The sequence below is a fragment of the Psammomys obesus genome, unplaced genomic scaffold (assembly GCF_907164565.1).
Source record: "Psammomys obesus unplaced genomic scaffold, mPsaObe1.curated_primary_1811, whole genome shotgun sequence".
Lineage (NCBI taxonomy): Eukaryota > Metazoa > Chordata > Mammalia > Rodentia > Muridae > Psammomys > Psammomys obesus.
In genome coordinates this window covers 23,606,214-23,630,163 of record NW_026596039.1, presented here as the reverse complement: position 1 = coordinate 23,630,163, position 23,950 = coordinate 23,606,214, and the positions used below count along the sequence as shown (strand labels likewise).

The 23,950-nt window shown below is 39.4% G+C and overlaps 1 protein-coding gene across 1 annotated transcript; it reads right to left on the bottom strand.

The window, feature by feature from the left end:
- Positions 1-2,245: 2,245 nt before the first annotated feature.
- LOC129687736 (vomeronasal type-1 receptor 2-like) lies at positions 2,246-5,088 on the bottom strand. Its single transcript, XM_055622292.1, has 2 exons — positions 4,221-5,088; positions 2,246-2,247 (listed from the first exon to the last, which is right to left on the bottom strand). Coding segments are annotated over exons 1-2 (870 nt in total).
- Between the last annotated feature and the right edge of the window lie 18,862 nt (positions 5,089-23,950).

Sequence of the window (23,950 nt, the reverse complement as noted above, 5' to 3'; positions counted from 1 at the left end):
CTTTCTTTCTTTCTTTCTTTCTTTCTTTCTTTCTTTCTTTCCAACACCTCTATGGGGACTTGGGGAACCATATGCAACTTTTTTATAGGTTTTGTTTTTGTTTTCCCCCGAATATCTGGGCATGACTGAGAAATCAAATGGGTAGCAAGGACTGTGGCTCCCGCCAGGATCTAGGCGAGCCTAGATCATGGCCTCTTGTAATTGATTTAGAAAAATGGCCTGATTTTTATTCGCTAGCTGTGTAATTTCTCGCAGCTTATCGGAGTTAACAGCTTTATTTGAGACCATTTCCATGTCCCAAAGAAGGCAGCAGACTATGGTGTCCCTCCTCTGGCGACCGACCATTACCTGGCTGGTAACTCCAGTTGGGATCCGTAGCTGTCACTGCTACCCACCAGGACTGTATTGTCCACTAGGTGGGTCTGGTCTGCATACTGCCCCGCGGCTGCCTGAACCCATTCACATTCCTCAGGAGTGAGGGTAAAAGCCTGTATGACATAAAGGTCATGCCAGGCTGGATCATAGGCCTGGCAAAGGTAGCAAAACTCTTTAATGTAGGCAGATAAATTGGCAGAGAACAGGCCCTTCAGCAACGCCTACCTCTCAAAGAGGGCAGAGGAGAACAGAGGTCTGCTTGTACCTAATGTGAGACTCCTCAGGGGAGAATCCAGGCAAGACAGGCAGGCTATTGTGGATGGGAAGCAGGGTGTGAGTTTGGGGGTTGTAGAAGGGGGGCAGTGGGAGGAGAGAGGGGGAAGGGAGAGTTGAGTAGGCAGGGAGGGGCTGTTCCTTGGCCTGTGTCTTGGAGGAGAGGGGAGGAGCATTTAGGGATTGAGAAAGGGGTGGGGGAGCCAGCAACTCAGGAGACTCAGTCATGGCAGATGACAGGTCCCCAGATAAAAAGGGCGTTTCGGGGCTCTGTAACCCTGGTCAACAAGATGGGTCTTCAAGCACTGGCTACAAAGGAAAGGGCATGAGTGAACTTTCCCCCAAAAACCTGAACATAAGGAAATTTACTCTTTTTGCATGTGAATGACGATAAGGGAGAATGTTAAAATCTAGAGTGCCCTCTGGTGGCCACTTAGCTTGGTTGTCTAATGTACATTGAGGCCAGGCCTCAGAGTATGGTAAGGCCGGGCTGAAACCAATAAAATAGAAACAACAACAACAAAACAATACAAAGAACCAATTAAACAAAGAGTTCTTTGAAAATATCAATAAGATAAACAAACCTTACACAATGGAATAGTATTCAGCTAGTACAAACAAGGAAATCATGAAATTTGCAGGCAAATGGATGGAACTAGAAAAGATCATCCTGAGTGAAGTAACTCAGAATCAGAAAGACACACATGGTATATACTCATTTATAAGTGGCTATTAGCCATGTAATATACAATAACCATACTAAAATCTACAGATCTAAAGAAACTAAACAACAAGGAGGACCCTAGGGAGGATGCTTAACGCTCATTCAGAATGACACACAAGGTAGACACCAGAAGTGGTGGAAGAGAAAAAACAAGACAGGAACCTACCATAGAGGTCCTTTGAAAGGCTCCACCCAACAGGGGATCAAGACAGATGCTGAGACTCACAGCCAAACTTTGAGCAGAGCGCAGGGAGTCTTAACGGAAGAAGTCGGGAGGAGGGATAGAAGAAGGACCTGAGGGTACAGAAGCTCTACAAGGAGACCAACAAAGCCAAAAAATCTGAGCCTTAGGGGTCCTGAAGAAACTGATACACCAACCAAGGACCATACATAGAAAGGTCCTCCAATGTAGCCCATGTGGGTCACTAGTAAGGCGCAGTTACCTCTGACATGGTTGCCTGCTCTTTGATCATTTCCTCCTGGCAGTGCTGCCTTGCCAGGCCACAGAGGAAGAGGATCCAGGTAGTCCTGATAAGACTGGACAGGCTAGGGTCAGATGACAGGGGAGAAGGACTCCCCCTTTTTAGTGGACTGGGGGAGAAGATTCGGGGTAAAGAGAAAGGAAGGGTGGGACCAGGAGGAGATGACAGAGAGGGCTCCAATCAGGATATAAATTGAATAAGTTGTGGAAATAAAAAGATAAGCAAACCTTTATCCAAATTAACTAACAGGCAGAAGAGAAGAGTCAAAGTAACAAAGTTAGATATGAAAGGGATACAGCAGCAGACACTGAGAAAATTCAGAAAATCTTATGGACATACTTTAAAAACCTGTACTCCACAAAATTGAAAAATCTAAAAGAAATGAATAATTTTCTCAATGCATACCTACAAAAATTATATCAAGGTCAGATGAGCAATTTAAGTAGGATTATAACCCCGATTGAAGGAGAAGCAATCATTAAAATTCTCCTAACCATAAAAATCTCATGACCAGATAGTTTTTAGTGTAGAATTCTACCAGATATTTTAAGAAAAGTTAAGGGCAATATTCGCCAAATCATTCAACAGATAGAAACAAAAGGACCACTGCCCAATTTGGTTCTTTATAAAAATTTATTTATTTTTTTGTTTGTTTGTTTATCTATTATTTATTATAAACACAATGTCTGTCTGCATGTGTGCCTGCACGCCAGAAGAGGGCACCAGATCTCATTAGAGATGGTTATGAGCAACCATATAGTAACTGGGAATTGGACTCAGGGCCTCTGGAAGAGCAGCCAGTGCTCTTAATATCTGAACCATCTCCCTAGCCTCAGCCAATTTGTTTTACAAGGCCATATTACTCTGATAACCAAACTACATAAATGCACAATAAAGAAAGTGAATTACACACCAATTTCCCTTATGAACATAGATGCAAAAATTCTTATTAAGACACTTGTAAACAGATCAAAAGATCATTCACTATGATCTAGCAGGCCTCATGCCAGAGAAGCAGGCATGGTTCAACATACATAAATCAATAAATGTAATCCACCAAGTAAACAGTCTGAACACAAAAATTACATGAGCATTTTATTATATGCAGAAAAGGTCTTTGAAAAAATTCAATACTCCTTCATGATAAAATTCCTCAAAGAGTTCAGGCATATGAGAACGTACCTCAACATTATAAAGGCAGTTTGCAGCAATCCCACAGTCAGCATCAGCTTAAATAAGAAGTGATTCAAAGCAATTCCATTAAATTCAGGAACAAAACAAGGTTGCCCACTCTCTCCACATCCATTTGATATAGTACTGAAGTCATAGCTACAGCACTAAGAAAACTGAAGGAGATCAAGGGGATACACATTGGAAAGGAAGAAGTCAAATTATCTTTATTTACAGATGATACAATACATAAGGATCCCTAAAATTCCACCAGTTAACTTCTGCAGCTGAGAAACACTTTCAGCAAAGTTGCTGCATGAAAGTTAACTTAAAAAATCAGTAGCCTTCCTATATAAAAATAATGAACAGTCTGAGAAAGAAATCAAGGAAATAACATCCTTCACAACAGCCTGAAAGAATATAAACTAACTTTGGGTATCTATAAGCAAGCAAGAGAAAGACTTATATGATAAAACTTCAACTCATTGAAGGAAATAGAAGACGATATCAGAAGATGGAAAGATCTCCCATGCTCATGGATTGGTAGGAGTAGCATAATAAAAATGTCATCTTACCCAAAACAATCTACAGATTCAATGCAATCCCCATCAAAATTCCAATAATATGTGTTCACAGATTTGAAAAACAATTCTTAGCTACATATAGAAACAAAATCCTAGGATAGCCAAAATAATCCTCAGTAATGAAAGAACAGTTGGAGGTATCACCATCCCCAATTTTGAGTTCATGAAGCACAAGTTCATGGTCAGCTATGGTTTCAGTCTTCCTTGCAGTTAGAGTTCAGGACATTCAAGTTCTCAGAGAAATAACCAAGCAGTCAAGATGCCCTGATAGGATAAAAGCCAACTAGGAAGGGAATCTAGTTATTAGCTCCTTTGCACATCAAATAGGCAAGAGGAAGATTCGTGGAGAAAGAGTTGAGTGTAGAGTGAGCCATGCACAGAATGATCAGCTCATGTAGGCTGCAAATTCTAGCTGACAAAACTCCAATACTCACTTTGTTAATCTTAGAAACACAAGATGCTACCTATTTAACTTTCTGCATTGAGATTTTAAGAGTAAGGAGTGAGTAAAACACTGGATAGCACACAAAAACATATCATTTTAATAAAATAAGATTAAATATTTTTTATTTATTTCTGATCCAGACCCTACAAGCCTGGACAAAACTGAACAAGGATTCCTAAGAACAAAGTGTCCAAAAGATGGAAAACACAGAGAAATGACACGATTGATGTTCGTCAGCCACCAATTGTGATTACCAAAAAGAGAAATGCAGCCTCTTAAGATGGAGGAGAGAGTATAAAAAAACAGAAAGGAAGACAGTAGGAGGAGGATGTTCTGGGTGGCCCTGGAGTCAGGGGAGGTTTTGCTGGAACCATGAGTGCTGCGGATGTGTTGAACCCTCTGCTTGTGTCTGTACAGAATGACAATCATAGACATGCTGGACCAGGCAATGAGCACAGAAAGAAAGACTTCAGGACACACCACCAATACTGCATAGAGTAAGTCACTGATTTCATTACGGACAAATATAGTGCAGTATCCATAATCTCGTTTTCTGGTCACATTTTTACTGTTCCTACTGATAAATGAGTGCATAATGGAAATGAAATTTGTCAACATAGAGAAGACCCAGAGGATGGAAATGGAGGAGCCAATGTACTTGGCAGCTCTGTGTTTATAATCCTTCCAACAGGATTCCCTGGGACTGATGGTCATGGCCTGGCAAACACTCAAAAGGCAGGTGGTGCCAATGGACACACTCCTGCTAATTCCTTGAATGTATATCAGGAACCTGCATGCAAAATCATTCAAGAACTCCTTCAACCCAAAAGCTGTCACTGTCTGAGGCACTGCAACAGAGAGAATGATGAAGGCATTGGCTGCCATTATGTGCATGAGAATCAGATCTGTGGGCTTTAATGTGCACTGTCTGTAGTAAAGGATGAGGTAGTAGAAAATAAGAGAGAAATTTCCCAGAATTCCAACTGTAGTTTGTAATAAGAAAATGATACTGAGGGTCAGATTCCACAAGTCCATTCTGTGATTCTGCACAATTGTCTTGAGGTTATGGATCTGGATATTTTTGTGATTAAAAGAAATAAAAACAAACACTTGGTTTGTGGAAGAAGAGGATACTGGAAGGCTAAAACAGAACCCTTTTGCTCAGCTGGTAAAGACCAGCCTACACCTCATAAAAGTGTCATCCCACAGATTTTAACAAAGTAGTCATGTTTCGCGTATGTTACTGTGATACTTCTCTATACCACAGTACGGATGTACTGATGGAAAGAGTGCCACCAAATTTCATAGAAAATGCAACCTTTGGGACATTGTAATGTTGGCCTGTGAAAAACTGAAAAAGTGACCTCACACACAAACAATCAGAATTCCAGAACATACTCACATTAGGTAGATTTAATGTAAAAGAGGATAAATTCAATAATGACAAAATTTTTAATTGTATTGACTACTAAGGTATAGCTTATCTAAAACAAAATCATAACTCGTAAGAAAGTTATAATACTATTCAAATTATATCTATGGTCTCATGTTAGGGTAAAGGTTCCTCCATTTTTTTTCTCTGCTGGAGTCGTCTTTTATTTAACCTGAAATTGATACTCCCACCTCCTTTTAGCCCTTTCATGAAAAGTCCCATGGGAATGTACACAACCCTGTTCTACAAACTCAGCTGCAAATTACATTCTGTTAAACTGCTCGCTTTCTTTACTTCTTCTTGCAACTGCCAATCAGCATGTGTGGCTTTTAGGATCTCTGCCTTTTTCTTTTTACCATAATATTTTATTGATATTTTGGAGAATTTCACATCTTCAACTCCTATCATACTCACTTCTCAGCCCTACCAGTCTCAGAGAGCCACTGCCCTGTGCTCTCCTTCTCCCAGCAGGGAAAACAGTACTGTTTTCAGAGGCAGATGCTCCATGCTGAGGGCTGGTTATTGTGACATAGGGCCAGTTTAATTCAGTATTTGACTAGTTTTTGTGAGAGCCCCATGCCTTTGCATATCGCCCTGTTGTGTGTGTGCACAGCTCCATGGCTCCTCAGGAAAGACCATTGTGCCGGAAGCCTGTGGCTGAGAAGGAGCAACAGGGCTGTAGATTCCTCATTCTCAGCTGCCCTCATCTCTGATGGCCACCTTACTTCCCAATTTCGTGAGTTCACTTTTAAAAAACATCTTCTCATAATACTTATCTTTTTTTTCTTAGTTGTTCCAGAGATATTGTAGACTCAGCAGATTTCTTTTCTGCCAGTGCATCAGCTTTCATAACCTCCTTGGGTTTTTGTGACCCCTGGAAGCTATGCAGCAATCCTGGGGGCTGCCATGATCTGTTTTCTCTGCTTTTTGCCTTTAAGTCTCAACATAATATGTATTCTAGGCATCTCTGTTCAGTCTGTATAATGTCCTTTGTATGTACATGATTTCTGGGCTAACTGTTTGAAACCAGATACCCAATTATAGCCTCTTTCCTAAGAAAGACCGTTTTCTCCTCCTCTCAGTAAACCTTCCTGTAGCTCTAAAAGCTCAGGAAAAAAATTCTCTTTGCAAAATAAGGTCATTAGAAAAAAATCTGAGCTGATAGAAATTCAGTAAACAAGTGATTGTGTGGTGCAAAGCCCCAGTTGATACATCTACAATACATATCTGCAAATGAAGCTCAGAGAACATTATGACAGACTAGGCAAGTGGATTATAAGGGCCAGAGGAACAGATATCTGCTGTGGGATCTCTTGTCCTATAAAAGTCAGGGATGATGTATTCATAAAATATGGCTGTCTAAACAAACAAACAAATAAACAAACAAAAAAGGGACACCAACAGACATGCTAACATGGAATGGGCCCAGAAATCCCAATTTTAAGAATAACCCAGAAATAAGTTGACCTTTTACATCATCTACTAACAGTCATGGGAGCTTTGACCTGCAGATCACCTACACATGCCCAGTGGCAGCCCATCATCAATTAACTGTCACACACAGACAGAATTATACCTGCCAATTCCAGCCCCTAAGATCCCATGGCCTCATGCTGGAGGTGCATGGCTGGATGCTGCTGGCCAGATAGGTAGGTGTGTACTGATATCACGACGCACCTAAAGCCAAATAGACACCGTGCTAACATTTGTGTTAATGGTTCCACAGCATGGGCTAAGTGTGTTGAGATTTTGGTCTTCTGGAGGACTGCACCATTGCTCATAGCCTATAGAAACAGGAGATTGAGCAGCGTTTGGTATCAAACATTCAGCAGAACCAGTTGGATCGGCATAATCTGCAAGTGGATCATCAACTCCAAGAGGAAGAGCTAAAAACCAAACTCAGAGATATAGAAGTTCTATGAAGATCTAGAACAAAAACACCAAAAAACAAAACAAAACAAAACAAAAACCTGCTTAGGAATTCAGGTGTGTGTTCGCTGAAATGCATTATCCAGTATTCTCCCAGGTTAATACTCACATCATCTCATTTTCTGAAGAATTCATTATATAATAGAAAACAAAAATTTAGAAGGGATTAGCTTATTTTCATTGTATGTATACCAAAGTGTAGCATTGAATTCCTTCATCCTTTTTACCTATAATGCCTCACATTTTGGATCAACACTGCACCTAAAAGCCAATACCACTCTGAAAATCAATCTGGCGCTTTCTCAGACAACTAGGAATAGCGCTTCCTCAAGATCCACCCATACCACTCCTAGGCATATACACAAAAGAGGCTCAAGTACACAAAAAGGACATTTGCTCAACCATGTTTGTAGCAGCTTTATTTGTAATAGCCAGAAGCTAGAAACAACTCAGATGCCCCTCACCTGAAGAATGGATGCAGAAACTGTGGTACATCTATACAATGGAGTATTACTCAGCAATGAAAAATAAGGAAATCATGAAATTTGCAGGTAAATGGTGGGACCTGGAAAGGATCATCCTGAGTGAGTTGTCCCAGAAGCAAAAAACCACGCATGGTATATACTCACTCATATAAACATACAACATAGAAATAACCCACTAAAATCTGTACATCTAAACAAACTAAGCAAAAGAGAGGAGCCTAACTAAAATGTTCAATCCCCATCCTGAAAGGCAAAGAGGATGGACATCAGAAGAAAAAGAAAATAGGAAACAACCTCAGAACCTGCTACAGAGGGCCTCTGAAAGCCAGAAGAAAACAGGAAACAACTTTGAAACCTGCCACAGAGGGCCTCTGAAAGCCTCTGCATTATAGACTGTCAAAGCAGATGCTGAGCCTGATGGACAACTGATGGGCAGAGTGAATGGAATTTTATGTAAGAAGTGGGAAATAGTAAGAGCTGGAGGGGACGGGAACTCCACAAGGAGAGCAACAGAACAAGATAATTTGAACACAGGGAACTTCCCAGAGACTCATACTCCAACCAAGGACTATTCGTGGAGATAACCTAGAACTCCTGCACAGATGTAGCCCATGGCAGCTCAGTGTCCAAGTGGGTTACATAGTAATGGGAAGAGGGACTGCCTCTGACATAATCTGATTGGCCTGCTCTTTGATCACCTCCCCCTGAGGGGGGAGCAGCCTTACCAGGCCAGAGGTAGAGGACAATGCAGCCACTTTTGATGAGAACTGATAGACTAAGATCAGAAAGGAGAGGAGAACCTCCCCTATCAGTGGACTTGGGGAGTGCCATGCATGCAGAAAGGGGAGGGAGGGTGGGATCGAGAGGGGAGGAGGAAGGGGCTTATGGGGGGATACAAAATGAATAAAGTGTAATTAATAAAAAATTAAAAAAAGCCAATACCAGTGCTGATCCACTACTGATATTATGCCTTTCTTTACAGTGAACACAGTCTTATCCCAATCAGTGAACTATGGAACAAAAGTTGCATTTCATGTGTCTTATTACCTCAATCATACCTGACCATCTTCTATGATCATTCAGTTCCATATTTTGACCGAAATATCAGCTAGAGATAACATGTCTGAAGTAACTGGAAAGAACCAGTGAGTCAGGGACTTGCTTATCTGCTATTGAGAGATATGTGCACTCTTTGTTTCGAGAACTGATAAATTTATTGTTCCTTAAATCACATCAGATCAATTTTCAGTGACCTCATGAGCCAGGTCATGAGAGGTCACCTCCTTACCTGTTCTGAAGACTCTTCAATGTAGGCAGTTCCAATACAGTGTGTGTTCCTAATGTCCGTGGAATCCTGTACTGAGCCATGATAAAGACACCATCTCCATACTCAATCTGAGATCTTTCCTTTCCTGTGGATTACAGGTTAGATTTCATGGTGGCTTTCTACTGCTTCTTCTGTACTCAATCCTCTTGCATCCTGAATGTTATAAGGAATGGCAGTTTTAGTTTTTTATAATTATGTGGATAAATGTCAAGCAGCAATAACAATTTGTGTCACTAGCATCCAGTGAATTTGACATCTTCTTTGATTTTAAGGACTGTCCGATGTTGACAGTAGAATTATTTCCCCTGTCCAGACAAGAACTTAGAAACATAGAAGGTAACTGACTTGTAAATCCCGAAGCTCTTGTCAGAGTGGATATGGGAGTGTCTCAAACATGAGTAGTGTGGAACAAGAACAGTCACCTACGTCCAGTTTTTATTCTACACTTGACAATCTGTTCACTTTGCTGATATTTGTTTCATGTTTTGTTTGCAAAAAGTTTACAGATTGGAGAACTAGAAAGACAGCTAAGCAGTAAGGAACACTTGCTGCTGTGGGAGAGGACCTGGGTTGCTTTTCAGAACCCACATGGGACATCATAACTGCCTGTAACTCGATTTCCAGAGTTCTGACAACCTCTTTTATCCTCTTCAGGCACTGCATTGTCATAGTGCACATATACATTCAGATTTATTCATAGGGAAATGCAAACTGACAGTAAGGATTCTGAGATTTTATTAAAATGCACTCTTCTCTCTATGGTCTGTTGTGACAAAAACTGTCCTACCTCCTAGTTTCATTTCAGAAACACAAGATGGAAATGATGTTTAAACGCCACCAGAACTATGCATTGTTTTCATCGCAGGGTAAAGGCTGTATTGGTAACTACAAATTAATAAATAATGCCATTAATCTGCAAAATATACACTATGAAGCACAAATGTCTGCTGAAATAGCATGAAAAGGAAAAATAAGTTACGAAAATATTTCCTTTAACATTCTGCATATTTTTGGTACTTATTATAGTGATGAATATTTTATGAATAGTACTCATAATTCACCCAAATATATGTGATGAATGTGAGATATATAAAAAAAATAGAAAATTGTATGCACTATAACATTGTCCGGACTGAAATAATGAACTAAGTGTCAGTAAAATATACCTGAACTGTAGAGCCCATCCTTGCCCTGCAGAGTCTTGTTTTCAATCAACAACAACAAGAAATAGTGAGGGAAGGCATTGCATGAATTTGCTTTTAACAGTAGAGCCTGACTGAACCAGGAGAGATAACTCAAGACACATTTGGTCCTGGCTGATTTTGCGGATACTCACACTGTAATTTTCCTTTATGTTACCTTCCCAAGAAGAAGAGAGATTTCAAGCCAGATCTTTTACCTCTGTTCATTCAATACATCCCAGTTACTGCATCTATAACTAATAAATATGTTCACATAAGTGGACTTGAAAAGGAGCATTTGAGGAGATTAGGGAGGGAAGGTGGGACTGAGAAGAAATGAGGGAGGGGCTATAGGTCGGATGCAAAATGAATAAACTAATATAAAAATAGAAATTTAATTAAAAAATAAAGAAAGAAAAATAAAAACCTTTTCTAAAAAAAAAAAAAAAAAAAAAAGGAATACCTTTTATTCCAGAAACAGATTCACATGTTATACCTTCCAGGTTTGTGTGCTTATGCATTTCCATTGAAATGTTTCCCAGGATGGTGAAACTATGGTCTGATCAACTATAATAATCACACTGCAATGTTAGACTACACATCACGTTAGGTAAGGGGAATTACCACGTTGACATACTGCCACAGCCCTTCAGCACCTTCACAGATGGAATGCATCCCCTGGTGATAGGCACCATTACCTTCAGTCAGGAACTTACATTCCCCGAGAAAACATCAGGGACTGGCACAAGGTTAGGTACGGTTATCTTTTATCACTAACATCTTAGTTATGGAATTATTCTGTGCATTCTCGGTCTGTTCCACAGATCTGTTTATTTCCCAGATTTCTAATACTAGAAATGAACAACTATGCAGGCCTACTCTTTGCTGCCTCTGCAGCTCAGACTGAAATGAGCATACTCACCTGGCTTCTTGCCTCTGCAGGATGGTGTGCTCATTGGGCACATCCTAGACTCACTAATAAACAGTGCTGTGTCAACTGAAGCCTGAGTTCTGTGACTGTGTGACCTCACCTCCCTCCAGAGCTGTAATTGTCATTTTACCACCAGTGACAATGACAATGCTGGCTTTGGGATTCAAAATAATTTATGAATCTTTTCCAGTTGCTAAATAACAAACATAATTAAGAGTTTCTTTCAAACATGTCCAAAGAGAAAAAGTGTTTTGAGGAGGCATTGAAAATTGTTCTGAAGCATAACAGACTAGAAACAGTTCTGAGGCATAAATAGAAGCATGAATATCACCTACAATTCAAAACCCTTACAAAAATATATTTCATTTCCCCTGAAGCCATCTGTGGCCAATATCTCTTCAGCTGGATGTGGGATTATCTGACATCCTCCTCCCTGCTGGGATTCTGTCCAGCTTGATCCTCTGCGGGTTTTGTGCATACTGTTATAACAAGTGAATTCACACATGGAAGTATCATGTTCTGTCAGCACAAAACCTGTTTCCTTTGAATAATCTACTATTTCTGGTTTTGAACAATTCCTGCTTGTGTGCCTTGATGATCCTGGAGTTTTGGAAGAAAAATTATAATATAGATATTTGATTTTATCTGGGCACTCCAGAGTCTCTTATTCTCAGCATTTGAATGATTATTCGCCCCTGTGTTAATTACCATAGACTGATAAAAGACATTTCTCTGATGAGGTCAGAGGTATAGGCTAATCTGCAATTGAAAAATAAGAGCTTTGGCAAAAGTTTATTACTTTGTCCATTTAACTGAATGCTAATATTAGGTTCATCTCCAGGGTCAATTTAACTTTATAGCCACACATTTTTTTTTTTTTTTTGTCCCTGATAATGGTTCCAGGAACGGGCAACATTCTTGTTTTCAGCCTTCAGTTCAATCATGAATGCATTAGTGTCATGATGTTCATGACACTATGCAACAGTCTGGTTGTTGTTACAGCCCTCAGGGTTCACACCAGGGTAAGATTTAAGATTAAGTCTAGGAACGTAAAATAGATACAGAAGAGATGAAGCTTCTAGCTTAATTTCTCCATGTTCTTTGACTCAAGTGAATGTCATCTTCAATAATGGGGGACTTACCTTATAGTGAACATAGACTCCTAACATTACAGGCTATTCACAATTTTTTTGGTTGTCTTGAAATTATTTCTTAACTTTCAAGCACCTAACCACCACCCCATTTAGAGTGTTAAGGAAAGGAACATGGTCAGCCATACCTGAAAGAAAATTTATTGAATTGGGAGTAAAAAGGGAATTCAAGATGTCATAATTAGCATTTGGGGATCATTAGAACACTTAGTATAATGTAATAAATTAATTTTATAGTAAAGAAATAAGCATAATCTGGGAAAAGAAAAACATTGACATCATGAAACAAACATTAAATGTTTTAAGATATATTCTTTTCTGTTGGAATTTAAAGATAATTATATCATTTCCCCTCCTCATTCTTTACTTCAACCTTTTCCTTATACACTGCTCAATCACTTTCAAATTCATGATGTCCATTTATGAATGTTTTAAATAAATAAATAAAACCTGTTTACTCCATGCTATATTATTTGTATGTGTAAGATTCCAGGAATGACCTCTTGGCATTGCATTGCCTTTGATAGTATCTTCCTCAGCAAGACTATTTTTTCCGAATCTCAGTGCTCCTTGTCTGTAGTTATCTGACTACAGTTGAGGACTCATGCAATTCACCCCCTACATTAGTGAGTCTATCCATGCCATCCTCATTACATTCTTGTGTGGGTAGCGACATTGATGAGGGTTCATGGGTCTCACCTCTGTAACATTTGTAGGAGATGCGTTATCGCAGCAAAGTTCTTGTACCTCTGGCTCTTGCAATCTTTTCAACATCTCCCGCACGTTAATCCCCAAGCTCCATGCACAGTAGCTTTGTCAGTGTATTAGATACACCTGGGCACTACTGATTTCTCCAGGACAAATTTTGTCTTTTGTCAGTGTGTTTCTCACAATCTTCTGTGGTGTCCTCCATTCTCTTCGATAAAACTTAGCATATTCTGCAGACTCTGCCTTCTTTGTCTTAGTATGATTCTTTTATTCTTCAGAGCAATACATCCATATTTATATTTTGAGACACAATGGATAATATGGCCATAAGTTTTGGTTTCTTTGTGCCTGGGCTTCTAATCCCCTTTGTTTAAGGTTACTTTTGATAACATGTTGACAGATGACCTTTTGCTAACAGAGATTGAATAGCTTTTGGATACTCTTTACTCTTTTACATCCTAAACGATGAGGCATTGTGATATCTGTCAGTCCAGGTATATCCTTCTCTTCCTACTTTTTTCTAATTTTAATTTTCATTTTAATTTTTTCTTCACAATTTGTTTATAATATATTCCAATTCAAGCCCCCCTCTTTCAACTCCCCTAGTCCCACCCTCCCTTCTTCTTCCTCTAACCCCTTCCCCTAGTCCACTGAAAGGGGAATTCCCTACCATTGCCATCTGCCCATAGCTTGTCAAGTCTCATCAGGACTGCCTGGATTCTCTTCCTCCGTGTCCTGACAAGGCCACATCACTAGGGGCAAGGGATCATAAAGCAGCCACCTGAGTTCATGATAGAGGTAGCCCCTCTCCCATCACTCAGAGATCCAAAGGAGACTGAGCAGCCAATGGGCCACATCTGAGCAGGGGGTCTAGATCCTCTCCATGCATGGTTCTCTATTGGTGCATCAGTCTCTGTAGGAACTCTGTATTTAGTTCCTTTAGCTTTGTTGGTCTCCCTGTGGGCTCATGGCCCTTCCATGTCCCTCAATTCCCAGCCCTCACTTCTTCCACAAGACGCCCTGCACTCTGCCCAAAGTTTGGCCATGAGCCTCAGCATCTGCTTTGGTCCCCTGTTGTGTGGATCCTTTCAGAGGACCCTCTATAGTAGACTCCCATCCTGTTTCCTCACTTCCACTTCTGGTGTCTATCCTGTCTGCTATTCTTAATGAGATTTAAGCATCGTCCCTGGGATCCTCCTTAGTGTTTAGTTTCTTTAGGTCTGTAGATGGCTAGCCTATATTATAAGGCTAATACCTGCTTATAAGTGAGTGTATATCATGCCTTTCTTTCTGTTTCTGGATTACCTCACTCAGGATGTTCTCTTCTAGTCCTATCCATTTGCCTGCAAATTTCATGATTTCCTTGTTTTTAATAGCTGAGTAGTATTCCACTGTGTAGATGTACCACAATTTCTGTATCCATTTCTCCACAGAGGGACATCTAGATTGTTTCCAGATCCTGGCCATTACAAATAAAGCTGCTATGAATATAATTTGAGTAAATGCCCTTATTTAATAGTGAGACATCTTTTAGGTATTGTGTGTTGAAATATCATGAGAAGAAAATTAATTTAGTAAAATGTTTCCTTTTATACTCTGCATATATCGTACTTTTATATTAAGAATAGATTACAATAAAACCTAGAATACACTCTAATAGAGAAGATGCATGTGGGATATGTAAAAAAGAGAAAGAAAACTGTGAATGCTTTGTCATTGTCCAAACTGCAGTAAAGGACTAAGTGTGAGACATGCGTTGCTGAGGCGTAGAGACCTGCACAAAGCCCTGCTTTCTATCAGCAACAGTAAAGAGCATCAGTTTTCACCCAACAGTAGAGTATAACTGAACCAGGAGGCATCACTCAAGGCACATTTGGTCCTGGCTCTCATTGCTCATACTCATACTGTAACTTTCCCTGTGTTACCTTCCCAAGTACAAGAGGGAGGTTTTAAGCCAGTGATTTTTATCACTAGTCATTCAGTACAACCCCAGTTACTGCATATATGACTCATAAATATAAGTTTGCCCTCCAGAAACAGATTCACATACTATTTCTTCCGGGTTTGTGTGCTTTTTATAGTTCCATTTAAATGTTTCCTATGGAGGTGAAACTGGTAAGTTCAATTTAGCATAATCATACTGCAAAATTACTCTACACATCATGATAGGTAACATGAATTATCACACTGACTTATTACCACAGTCCTTCAGCACCTTCACAGATGGACTGCATTCCCTGGTGATAAGTCAGAGACTTAAACTATTGTAGAAGCAGAAGAAACTGTCACAAGTTTAGGTGTCTCTTTGTTTTAGCTAATGTCTTAGCTGTGGAGCTACTCTTGGGTGATCTGTCTTTTCCAGGTCTGTTTCTATCCCATGTTTACAATACTAGCCATGAGCAACTGTGCAGTCCTGTCTTCCTTGTTGCCTCTGCAGCTTAGGCGGAAATGCCAAGTTCTCACCTGTCTTCTTTCCTATGCGTGGTGGTGCATTCGATGTGCGAATCCCTATCTCATTAATAAGCAGTGCTGTAAGAGAGTCAAGCTTGAGGCAGATGTCTGTGACAATATTATGTCACCTCCAACCAGAACTGACATTTTCATTTCAATTCCAGTGGCAATGAAAGTCCTGCTTTGGGGACTCAAAATCATTCATAAATATTTTCCAGTTGCTAACTAACAAATATACACAAGAGTTGCTTGTGAACATATCTAAAGACAAAACATGTTTTGTGAAGGTATTGAGTTTTCATGATCCATGAAGACTTACCAGGTCTCCTGTGAAAGATGCTAGAAACTTTAAGGCAGACCTAGGAGAAAATTAGAGAAGCCAATCTCTCTCACTGGTAACAGGCTTCCCCCCTTTTAAATATTATTATTTAATTTTTTACAATTTATTCATTTTATATCCTAATTGTTGCTTTCTCCCTCAACTCCTCATGGGCCCAACCTCCTTATCTCTCTCCCTATTGCCTTCCTCTAGACCACTGAAATGGGAATATCTCTTCCCCTGCCATCTGTCCCTATCTTATCAAATCTCATCATAACTGCCAGGAGTCTCTTCTTCTGTGGTCTTACTAGCCTGCATTGCCAGAGGGAAGTGATCAAAGTGCAGGCAATGGAATTTCTGACAGAGGCAGACCATGCTTCCTTATTCGGGGACCCACATGGAGACTGACCTGCCTATTTCCTACATCTGAACAGGGGATCTAAATCCTCTCCATGCATGGTCCTTGGTTGGTGCATCAGTCTCTGGAGGACCCTCGAGCTCAGATTGTTTTTTTCTAGCTTTGTTGGTCTTTTGGTGCTCCTGTACCCTCCAAGTCCTTCTATCCCTATCCCCTTCTTCCATAGTCTGTCTGTGCTCTGCCAAAGTTTGGCCTTGAGTCTCAGCGTTTGCTTCAATCATCTGTTGGGTGGAGACTTTCAGAAGACCTTATATATTAATCTCCCATATTGTTCTCTCTCTTCTACCATTTCTGGTTTTTAGTTTATTTTCCATTCTGAATAAGATTTAAGCACCTACCTAGGTCCTCCTTGTTGTTTAGCTTTTTTAGGTTTGTAGATTGTAGTATGGTTATCCTGTATTATATGGGTAATACCTGCTTATAAGTGAGTATATCATGCATGTCTTTCTGTTTCTAGGTTACCTCATTCAAGATGGTCTCTTCTAGGTCCATCCATTTGCCTACAAATTTCATGATTTCCTTGTTTTTACATTTTTTACATTCATTCTGTATTAAGTGCCACAATTTCTGTATCCATTCCTCCATTGAGGGACATCTACATTGTTTCCAGATTCTCGCTATTACAAATAAAGCTTCTATGAACATAGTTGAGCAAATGTCCTTAGTGAATGGTGAGGTATCTTTTGTGTATATATCCAGGAGTGGTATACCTTGATCTTGAGGTAGTGATATTCCCAATTTTCTGAGAAAGCAGCAGATTGATTTCCAAAGTGGTTGTACAAATTTGCACTCCAACCAGTAAGGCAGAGAGTTCCCCTTGCTCCACATCCTCTCCAGTATGTGTTGTCACTTCAGTTATTGCTCTTAGCCATTCTGACAGATGCAAGATGGCATTTTCCTAATGACTAAGAATGTTGAGCATTTCTTTCAGTGTTTCTCTGCCATTCGATATTCCTCTGTTGAGAATTCCCAGCTTAGTTCTGCATCCTATTTTTTACTTAGATTATTTGTTTTGTTGGTGCCTAATTTCTTGAGTTCTTTATATATTCTGGATATTAGCCCTCTGTCAGATGTAGGAATGTTGAATATCTTTTCCCAGTCTGTAGGCTGTTGTTTTGTTCTGACGACAGTGTCCTTTGTTTGACAGAAGCTTTTCAGTTTCATGAGGTCCTATTCATTGATTGTTGGTCTTAGAGCCTGTGCTGTTGGTATTCTATTTAGGAAGTTGTCTCCTGTGCCAATGAATACAAGGCTCTTCCCCACTTGTTCTTCTAACAGGTTTACTATGTCTGGTTTTGTAGTGAGGCCTTTGATCCACTTAGACTTTGTACAGATGATAAGTATGGATCTATTTGCATTTTTCTACATGTAGACATAAAGTTAGACAAGCACCATTTGTTGTAGATGCGATATTTTTTTCATCGTATGATTTTGTGCATCTTTGTCAAAAATCAGATGTCCATAAGTATGTGGGTTTTTTTTTTCTGGGTCTTCTATTCAATTCCAATGATTCACCATTCTGTTTCTATGCCAGTACCATACAGTTTTTATTACTGTTGCTTTATAGTACACCTTGAGATCAGGAATGGCGATACCTCCAGAAGATCTTTTATTGTAGAGAATTGTTTTAGCAATTCTGGGTTTCTTGTTATTCCATATAAGGTTGAGAATTTTTCTTTCTAGTTCTGTAAAGAACTGTATTAGTAATTTGATGGGAATTGCATTGAATCTGGGGATTGATTTTGGTAAGAAGGCCAATTTTACTATGTTAATCCTGCCAAGCCATTAGCATGGGAGATCTTTCCATCTTCTGATATCTTCTTCTAGTTCTTTCTTTAGAGACTTGAAATTTTTTTTACAAGTCTTTGACTTGCTTTGTTAGAGTCACATCAAGGTACTTTATGTCCTTTGTGGCTATTGTGAAGGGTGTAGTTTCCCTAATTTCTTTCTCAGCCCTTTTGTCTTTTGTATACAGGAGGGCTAGTGATATATTTTTTTAGTTGATTTTTTATCCAGCAACTATGCTGTGTTATTTTTGTTCACAGTAGTCATTAAAGTCTGGTAAAAATAAAAGAAAAGGACATCTCTAACTTTCTCTTCAATTGGCCTCCAAGTTTCTAGCATCTTTCACAGGAGGCTTATCAATAACATTTAGCAGTCATGAAAATGAAAATGCAATGCTGTCTCAGCTGACTTCTTTTTTAAGATTTATTTATTTATTATGTATACAATGTGTTTTTGCATGTACAGAAGAAGGCACCAGATTTCATTTTAGATGGTAGTGAGCCACCATGTGGTTGCTGGGAAGTGAACTCGTGACCTCTGGTAGAGCAACTAATGCTCTTAACCTCTGAGCCATCTCTCCAGCCCAATGCTTTCTCAAAACACTTTTTCTCATTGGACATATTCAAAAGCAACTCTTAATTATGTTTGTTATTTAGCAACTGGAAAAGATTCATAAATGACTTTGAATCCCAAAGCCAGCATTGTCATTGTCACTGATGGTAAAATGACAATTACAGCTCTGGAGGGAGGTGAGGTCACAGAGTCACAGACCTCAGGCGTCAGTTAATGCTTACAGCACTGCTTATTAGTGAGTCTGGGATGTGCCTAGTGAACTCACCATCCTGCAGAGGCAAGAAGCCAGGTGAGTATGTTCAATTTCAGTCTGAGCTTCAGAGGCAGCAACGAGGTAGGCCTGCAGAAATGCCCATTTTAGAATTAGTAATCCGGGGTATAAACAGATCTGTGGAACAGACAGAGAAGACACAGAATAATTCCATAGCTGAGATGTTAGTGGAAAAGGTAAGCACACCTAACCTTGTGCCAGTCCCTGATGTTTTCTCCTGAAATGTAAATTTCTGACTGATGCTTATCAACAAGGAATGCAGTCCATCAGCAAAGGTGGGGAAGGACTGGGGTAATGGGCCAATGTGATGATTCACCTTAACTAACATGATGTGCAGACCAACTTTGCAGTATGATTATCATAGTTTCACCTCTATAGGAAACATTTGAATGGAAATATATAAGAACACAACCTGGTAGTTACAGGATGTGAATCTGTTTCTGCAATAAAAGGTATTTTTATGTAGACCTATATTTATTACTTATTGATGCAGTTACTGGGTATGTATTGAATGAACAGTTGCAAAAGGGCTGGCTTGAAATCTCTCTCTTGTACTTGGCAATGTAACATAAGGGAAATTACACTATGCGTATTCGCAATGTCAGCCAGGACCAAATGGGTCTTGAGTTTCAGTCATGCTCTACCGTTAAAGCTAACTGATGCAATGCCTTCCCTCACTATTCCTTGTTGTTTTTTGAAAACAAGACTGTGCAGGGCAGGTCTGGACTCTACAGTTCAGGTATATTTGTCTGACACTTAGTTCATTATTTCAATCCAGATAATGTTATCATGCATACAATTTTCTATTTTTTTACATATCTCACATTCATCCCATATATTTGAGTGAATTGTGAGTCCTATTTATAAAATATTTATCAATATAATGAGTACTAAGAATATGCAGAATATTAAAGTAATATCTTAGTAACTTATTTTTCTATTCATGCTATTTCAGCATACATTTGTGCTTCATGTTATATGTTTTGCAAAGTAATGACGTTAGTAATTAATTTGTAGCTACCAGTACAAACTTTACTCTACAATAAAAACTGTGCATATTTCTGGTGGCATAATAAACATCATTTCCATCTTGTGCTTGTGAAATGAAACTGGGAGATAGGACAGGTTTTATCACAACAGACTATATTGGGAACCCTGCATTTTAACAAAACCTCAGAATACTTATTGTCAGTTCGCATTTGCCTATGAGATAAATCTTTATTTCAAAACAAGAACTTTTTTTACAACGATTTATTTTTCTATGTTAATGTGCCTAATGTTTTGATTGAATGTATGTGTGCACTATGACAATACAGTGCCTGAAGAGGATAAAAGAGGTTGTCAGAACTCTGGAAATCGAGTTACAGGCAGTTATGATGTCCCATGTGGGTTCTGAAAAGCAACCCAGGTCCTCTCCAACATCAGCAAGTGTTCCTTACTGCTTAGCTGTCTTTCTAGTTCTCCAATCTGTAAACTTCTTGCAAATAAAATCATGAAATCAATATAAACAAAGTGAACAGATTGTCAAATGTGAAATAAAAACTGGACGTAGGTGACTGTGCTTGTTCCACACTACTCATGTTTGAGACACTCCAGCATCTGCACTGAAACCAAGAGCTTTGGGATTTACAAGTCAGTTCCCTTCTGTGTTTCTAAGTTCTTGGCTGGACAGGGGAAATATATCTACTCTGAACATCACAGTGTAATTAAAATCAAAGAAGGTGTCAAATTCACTTGATGCTAGTGACATATAAATTGTTATTGCTGTGTGACATTTATCCACATAATTATAAAAACCTGCAACAACCATTCTTTATAACATTCAGGATGCAAGAAGAGTGAGTACAGACGAAGCAGTAGAAAGCCACTATGAAGTCTAACCTGTAATTCACAGGAAAGGAAGGATCTAATTTGAGTATGGAGATGGGGTCTTTAACATGGCTTAGTACAGGATTCCATGGACATTAGGAACACACACTGTATTGGAACTGCCTACATTGAAGAGTCTTCAGAACAGGTAAGGAGGTGACCTCTCATGACCTGGCTCATGAGGTCACTGAAAATCGATCTGATGTGATTAAATGAACAATGCCACTTACCACTTCTTGAAACAAAGGGCGCACATAATTGTCAATAGCAGATAAATTAGCCCCCGACTCGCTGGCTCTTTCCAGTTACTACAGACATGTTGTCTCTGTCTGATATTTCAGTCAATATAAAGGTCTGAAAGATCATAGAAGACGGTCAGGCATGACTGAGGTAATGAGACACACGAGATGCAACTTTTGTTCTCTAGTTCACAAAGTGGAATAAGACTCACTATAGAAGAGAAAAAGGCATAAAATCAATAGTATTTCAGCACTGGTATTGACCTTTAGGTGCAGTGTTGATCCACTGTATGAGACGTTATAGGTAGAAAGGCTGAAGGATTTCAATGATACACTTTGGCATACACACAATAAAAACGAGCTAGTCCCATTTATATTATCATTTTATATTATATAATTAACTCTACAGAAAATAAGATGATGTGAGTATTAACCTGGGAGAATACTGGATAATACATTTCAGCAAACACACACCTGAATTCCTGAGCAGGTTTTTGATCTAGATCTTTGCAGAACTTCTAGATCTGAATTTGGTTTTTAGCTCTTCCTCTTGGAGTTGCATAGCCACCTGAAGATGATGCCGATCCAACCGGTTCTGCTGAATGTTTGATACCAAACGCTGCTCAATCTCCTGTTTCTATAGGCTATGAGCAATGGTGCAGTCCTCCAGAAGACCAAAATCTCAACACACTTAGCCCATGCTGTGGAACCATTAACACAAATGTTAGCACGGTGTCTATTTGGCTTTAGGTGCGTCGTGACATCAGTACACACCTACCTATCTGGCCAGCAGCATCCAGCCATGCACCTCCAGCATGAGGCCATGGGATCTTAGAGGCTGGAATTGGCAGGTATAATTCTGTCTGTGTGTGACAGTTAATTGATGATGGGCTGCCACTGGGCATGTGTAGGTGATCTGCAGGTCAAAGCTCCCATGACTGTTAGTAGATGATGTAAAAGGTCAACTTATTTCTGGGTTATTCTTAAAATTGGGATTTCTGGGCCCATTCCATGTTAGCATGTCTGTTGGTGTCCCTTTTTTGTTTGTTTATTTGTTTGTTTGTTTAGACAGCCATATTTTATGAATACATCATCCCTGACTTTTATAGGACAAGAGATCCCATAGCAGATATCTGTTCCTCTGGTTCTTATAATCTTCCTGTCTCTTCTGTCACAGTGTTCTCTGAGCTTCAAGTGCAGAAGAGCTAGTGTAGACAGATCAACTGGGCTCTGTACCACACAATCACTTCTTTTCTGGAAGAAAAGAAAAGAAAAAAGAAAAAGAAAAGAAGAAAAGAAAAGAAAAAAATCATCTCAGATTTTTTTCTAATGACTTTATTTTGCAAAGAGAATTTTTCCCTGAGTATTCAGAGCTACAGGAAGGCTTACTGAAAGGAGGAGAAAAAGCCTTTCTTAGGAAAGAGGCTATAATTTATTATCTGGTGTCTAATGGTAAACCCTGAAATCATGTACATACAAAGGATATTATAGAGACTGAGAAGATATTCCTAGAATGCATATTACATTGAGCCTTAAAGGCAAAGAAGCAGAGCATCAGATAGTGGCAGCCAGAAGGATTGCTGCAGAGCTCTCAGGGGTCACAAAAACCCATCAGGTTATGAAAGCTGAGGCATTGGCATCTGCTGAACCCACAATATCTCCGGTAAAACTAAGAAAAAAGTTAAGTCTTATGAGAAGATGCTTTTTAAAAGTGACCTCAAAAAATTGGGAAGTAAGGTGGCCAAACAAAGCTGAGTGCAGCTGAGAATGAGGAATCTATAGCCCTGTTGTTCCTTCTCAGCCAGAACAAAGGTCTTGCCTGATGTGTGTGTACACTCACAACAGGGCGATATGCAAAGGCATGGGGCTCTCACAGAAATGAGTCAAAATATTGAATTAAATTGGCCCTAGGCTCCAATAAACAGCGCTCAGCATGGAGCATCTGCCTCTGAAAACAGTACTGTTTTCCATGCAGACAGAAAGAGAGCACAGGACAGTAGCTCTCTGAGGAGCGGCAGTTGGGAAGTTAGTATGATAGTAGTTGATGATGTGAAATTCCCAAAAATATCAATAAAAATGTTATGTTAAAAAGGCAGAGATCACACAACCACACATGCTGGTTGAGAGTTGCAGGGAGGAGTAAAGAAAGCGAGCAGTTTAACAGAATGTAGTTTGCAGCTGAGTTTGTAGAACAGGGTTGTGTACTTTCCCATGGGACTTTTCATGAAAGGGCTAAAATGAGGTGGGAGGGAATATCAATTTCATGTTAAACAAAAGATGACTCCAGCTGAGACAAGATGGAGGAAACTTTACCCTGTCATGAGATCGTAGATATATATTGAATAGTATTATACCTTTCTTAATAGGTATGTTTTCATTTTAGATAAGATATGACTTCCTCTACTTCTTTATGCATTTTTTCCTTCATTAACCTCTTCATAAGAATCTAAACATAGTAAAGGCGATATACAGCAAGCCTATAGCCAACATGAAACTAAATGGAGAGAAAATTAAAGCAGTCCCACTGAAATCAGGGACAAAACAAGGCTGCCCACTCCCTCCATATCTCTTCAACATAGTGCTGGAAGTCCTTGCTAGAGCAATAAGACAGTTGAAGGAGATCAAGGGAATACAGATGGGAAAGGAAGAAGTCAAATTATCACTATTTGCAGATGATATGATAGTATACATGAGTGACCCCCAAAACTCTACCAGGGAACTCCTACAGCTGATAAACACCTTCAGCAAAGTCGCCGGATACAAAATTAACTCAAAAAAATCCAGTAGCACTCCTGTATACAAAAGACAAAAGGGCTGAGAAAGAAATT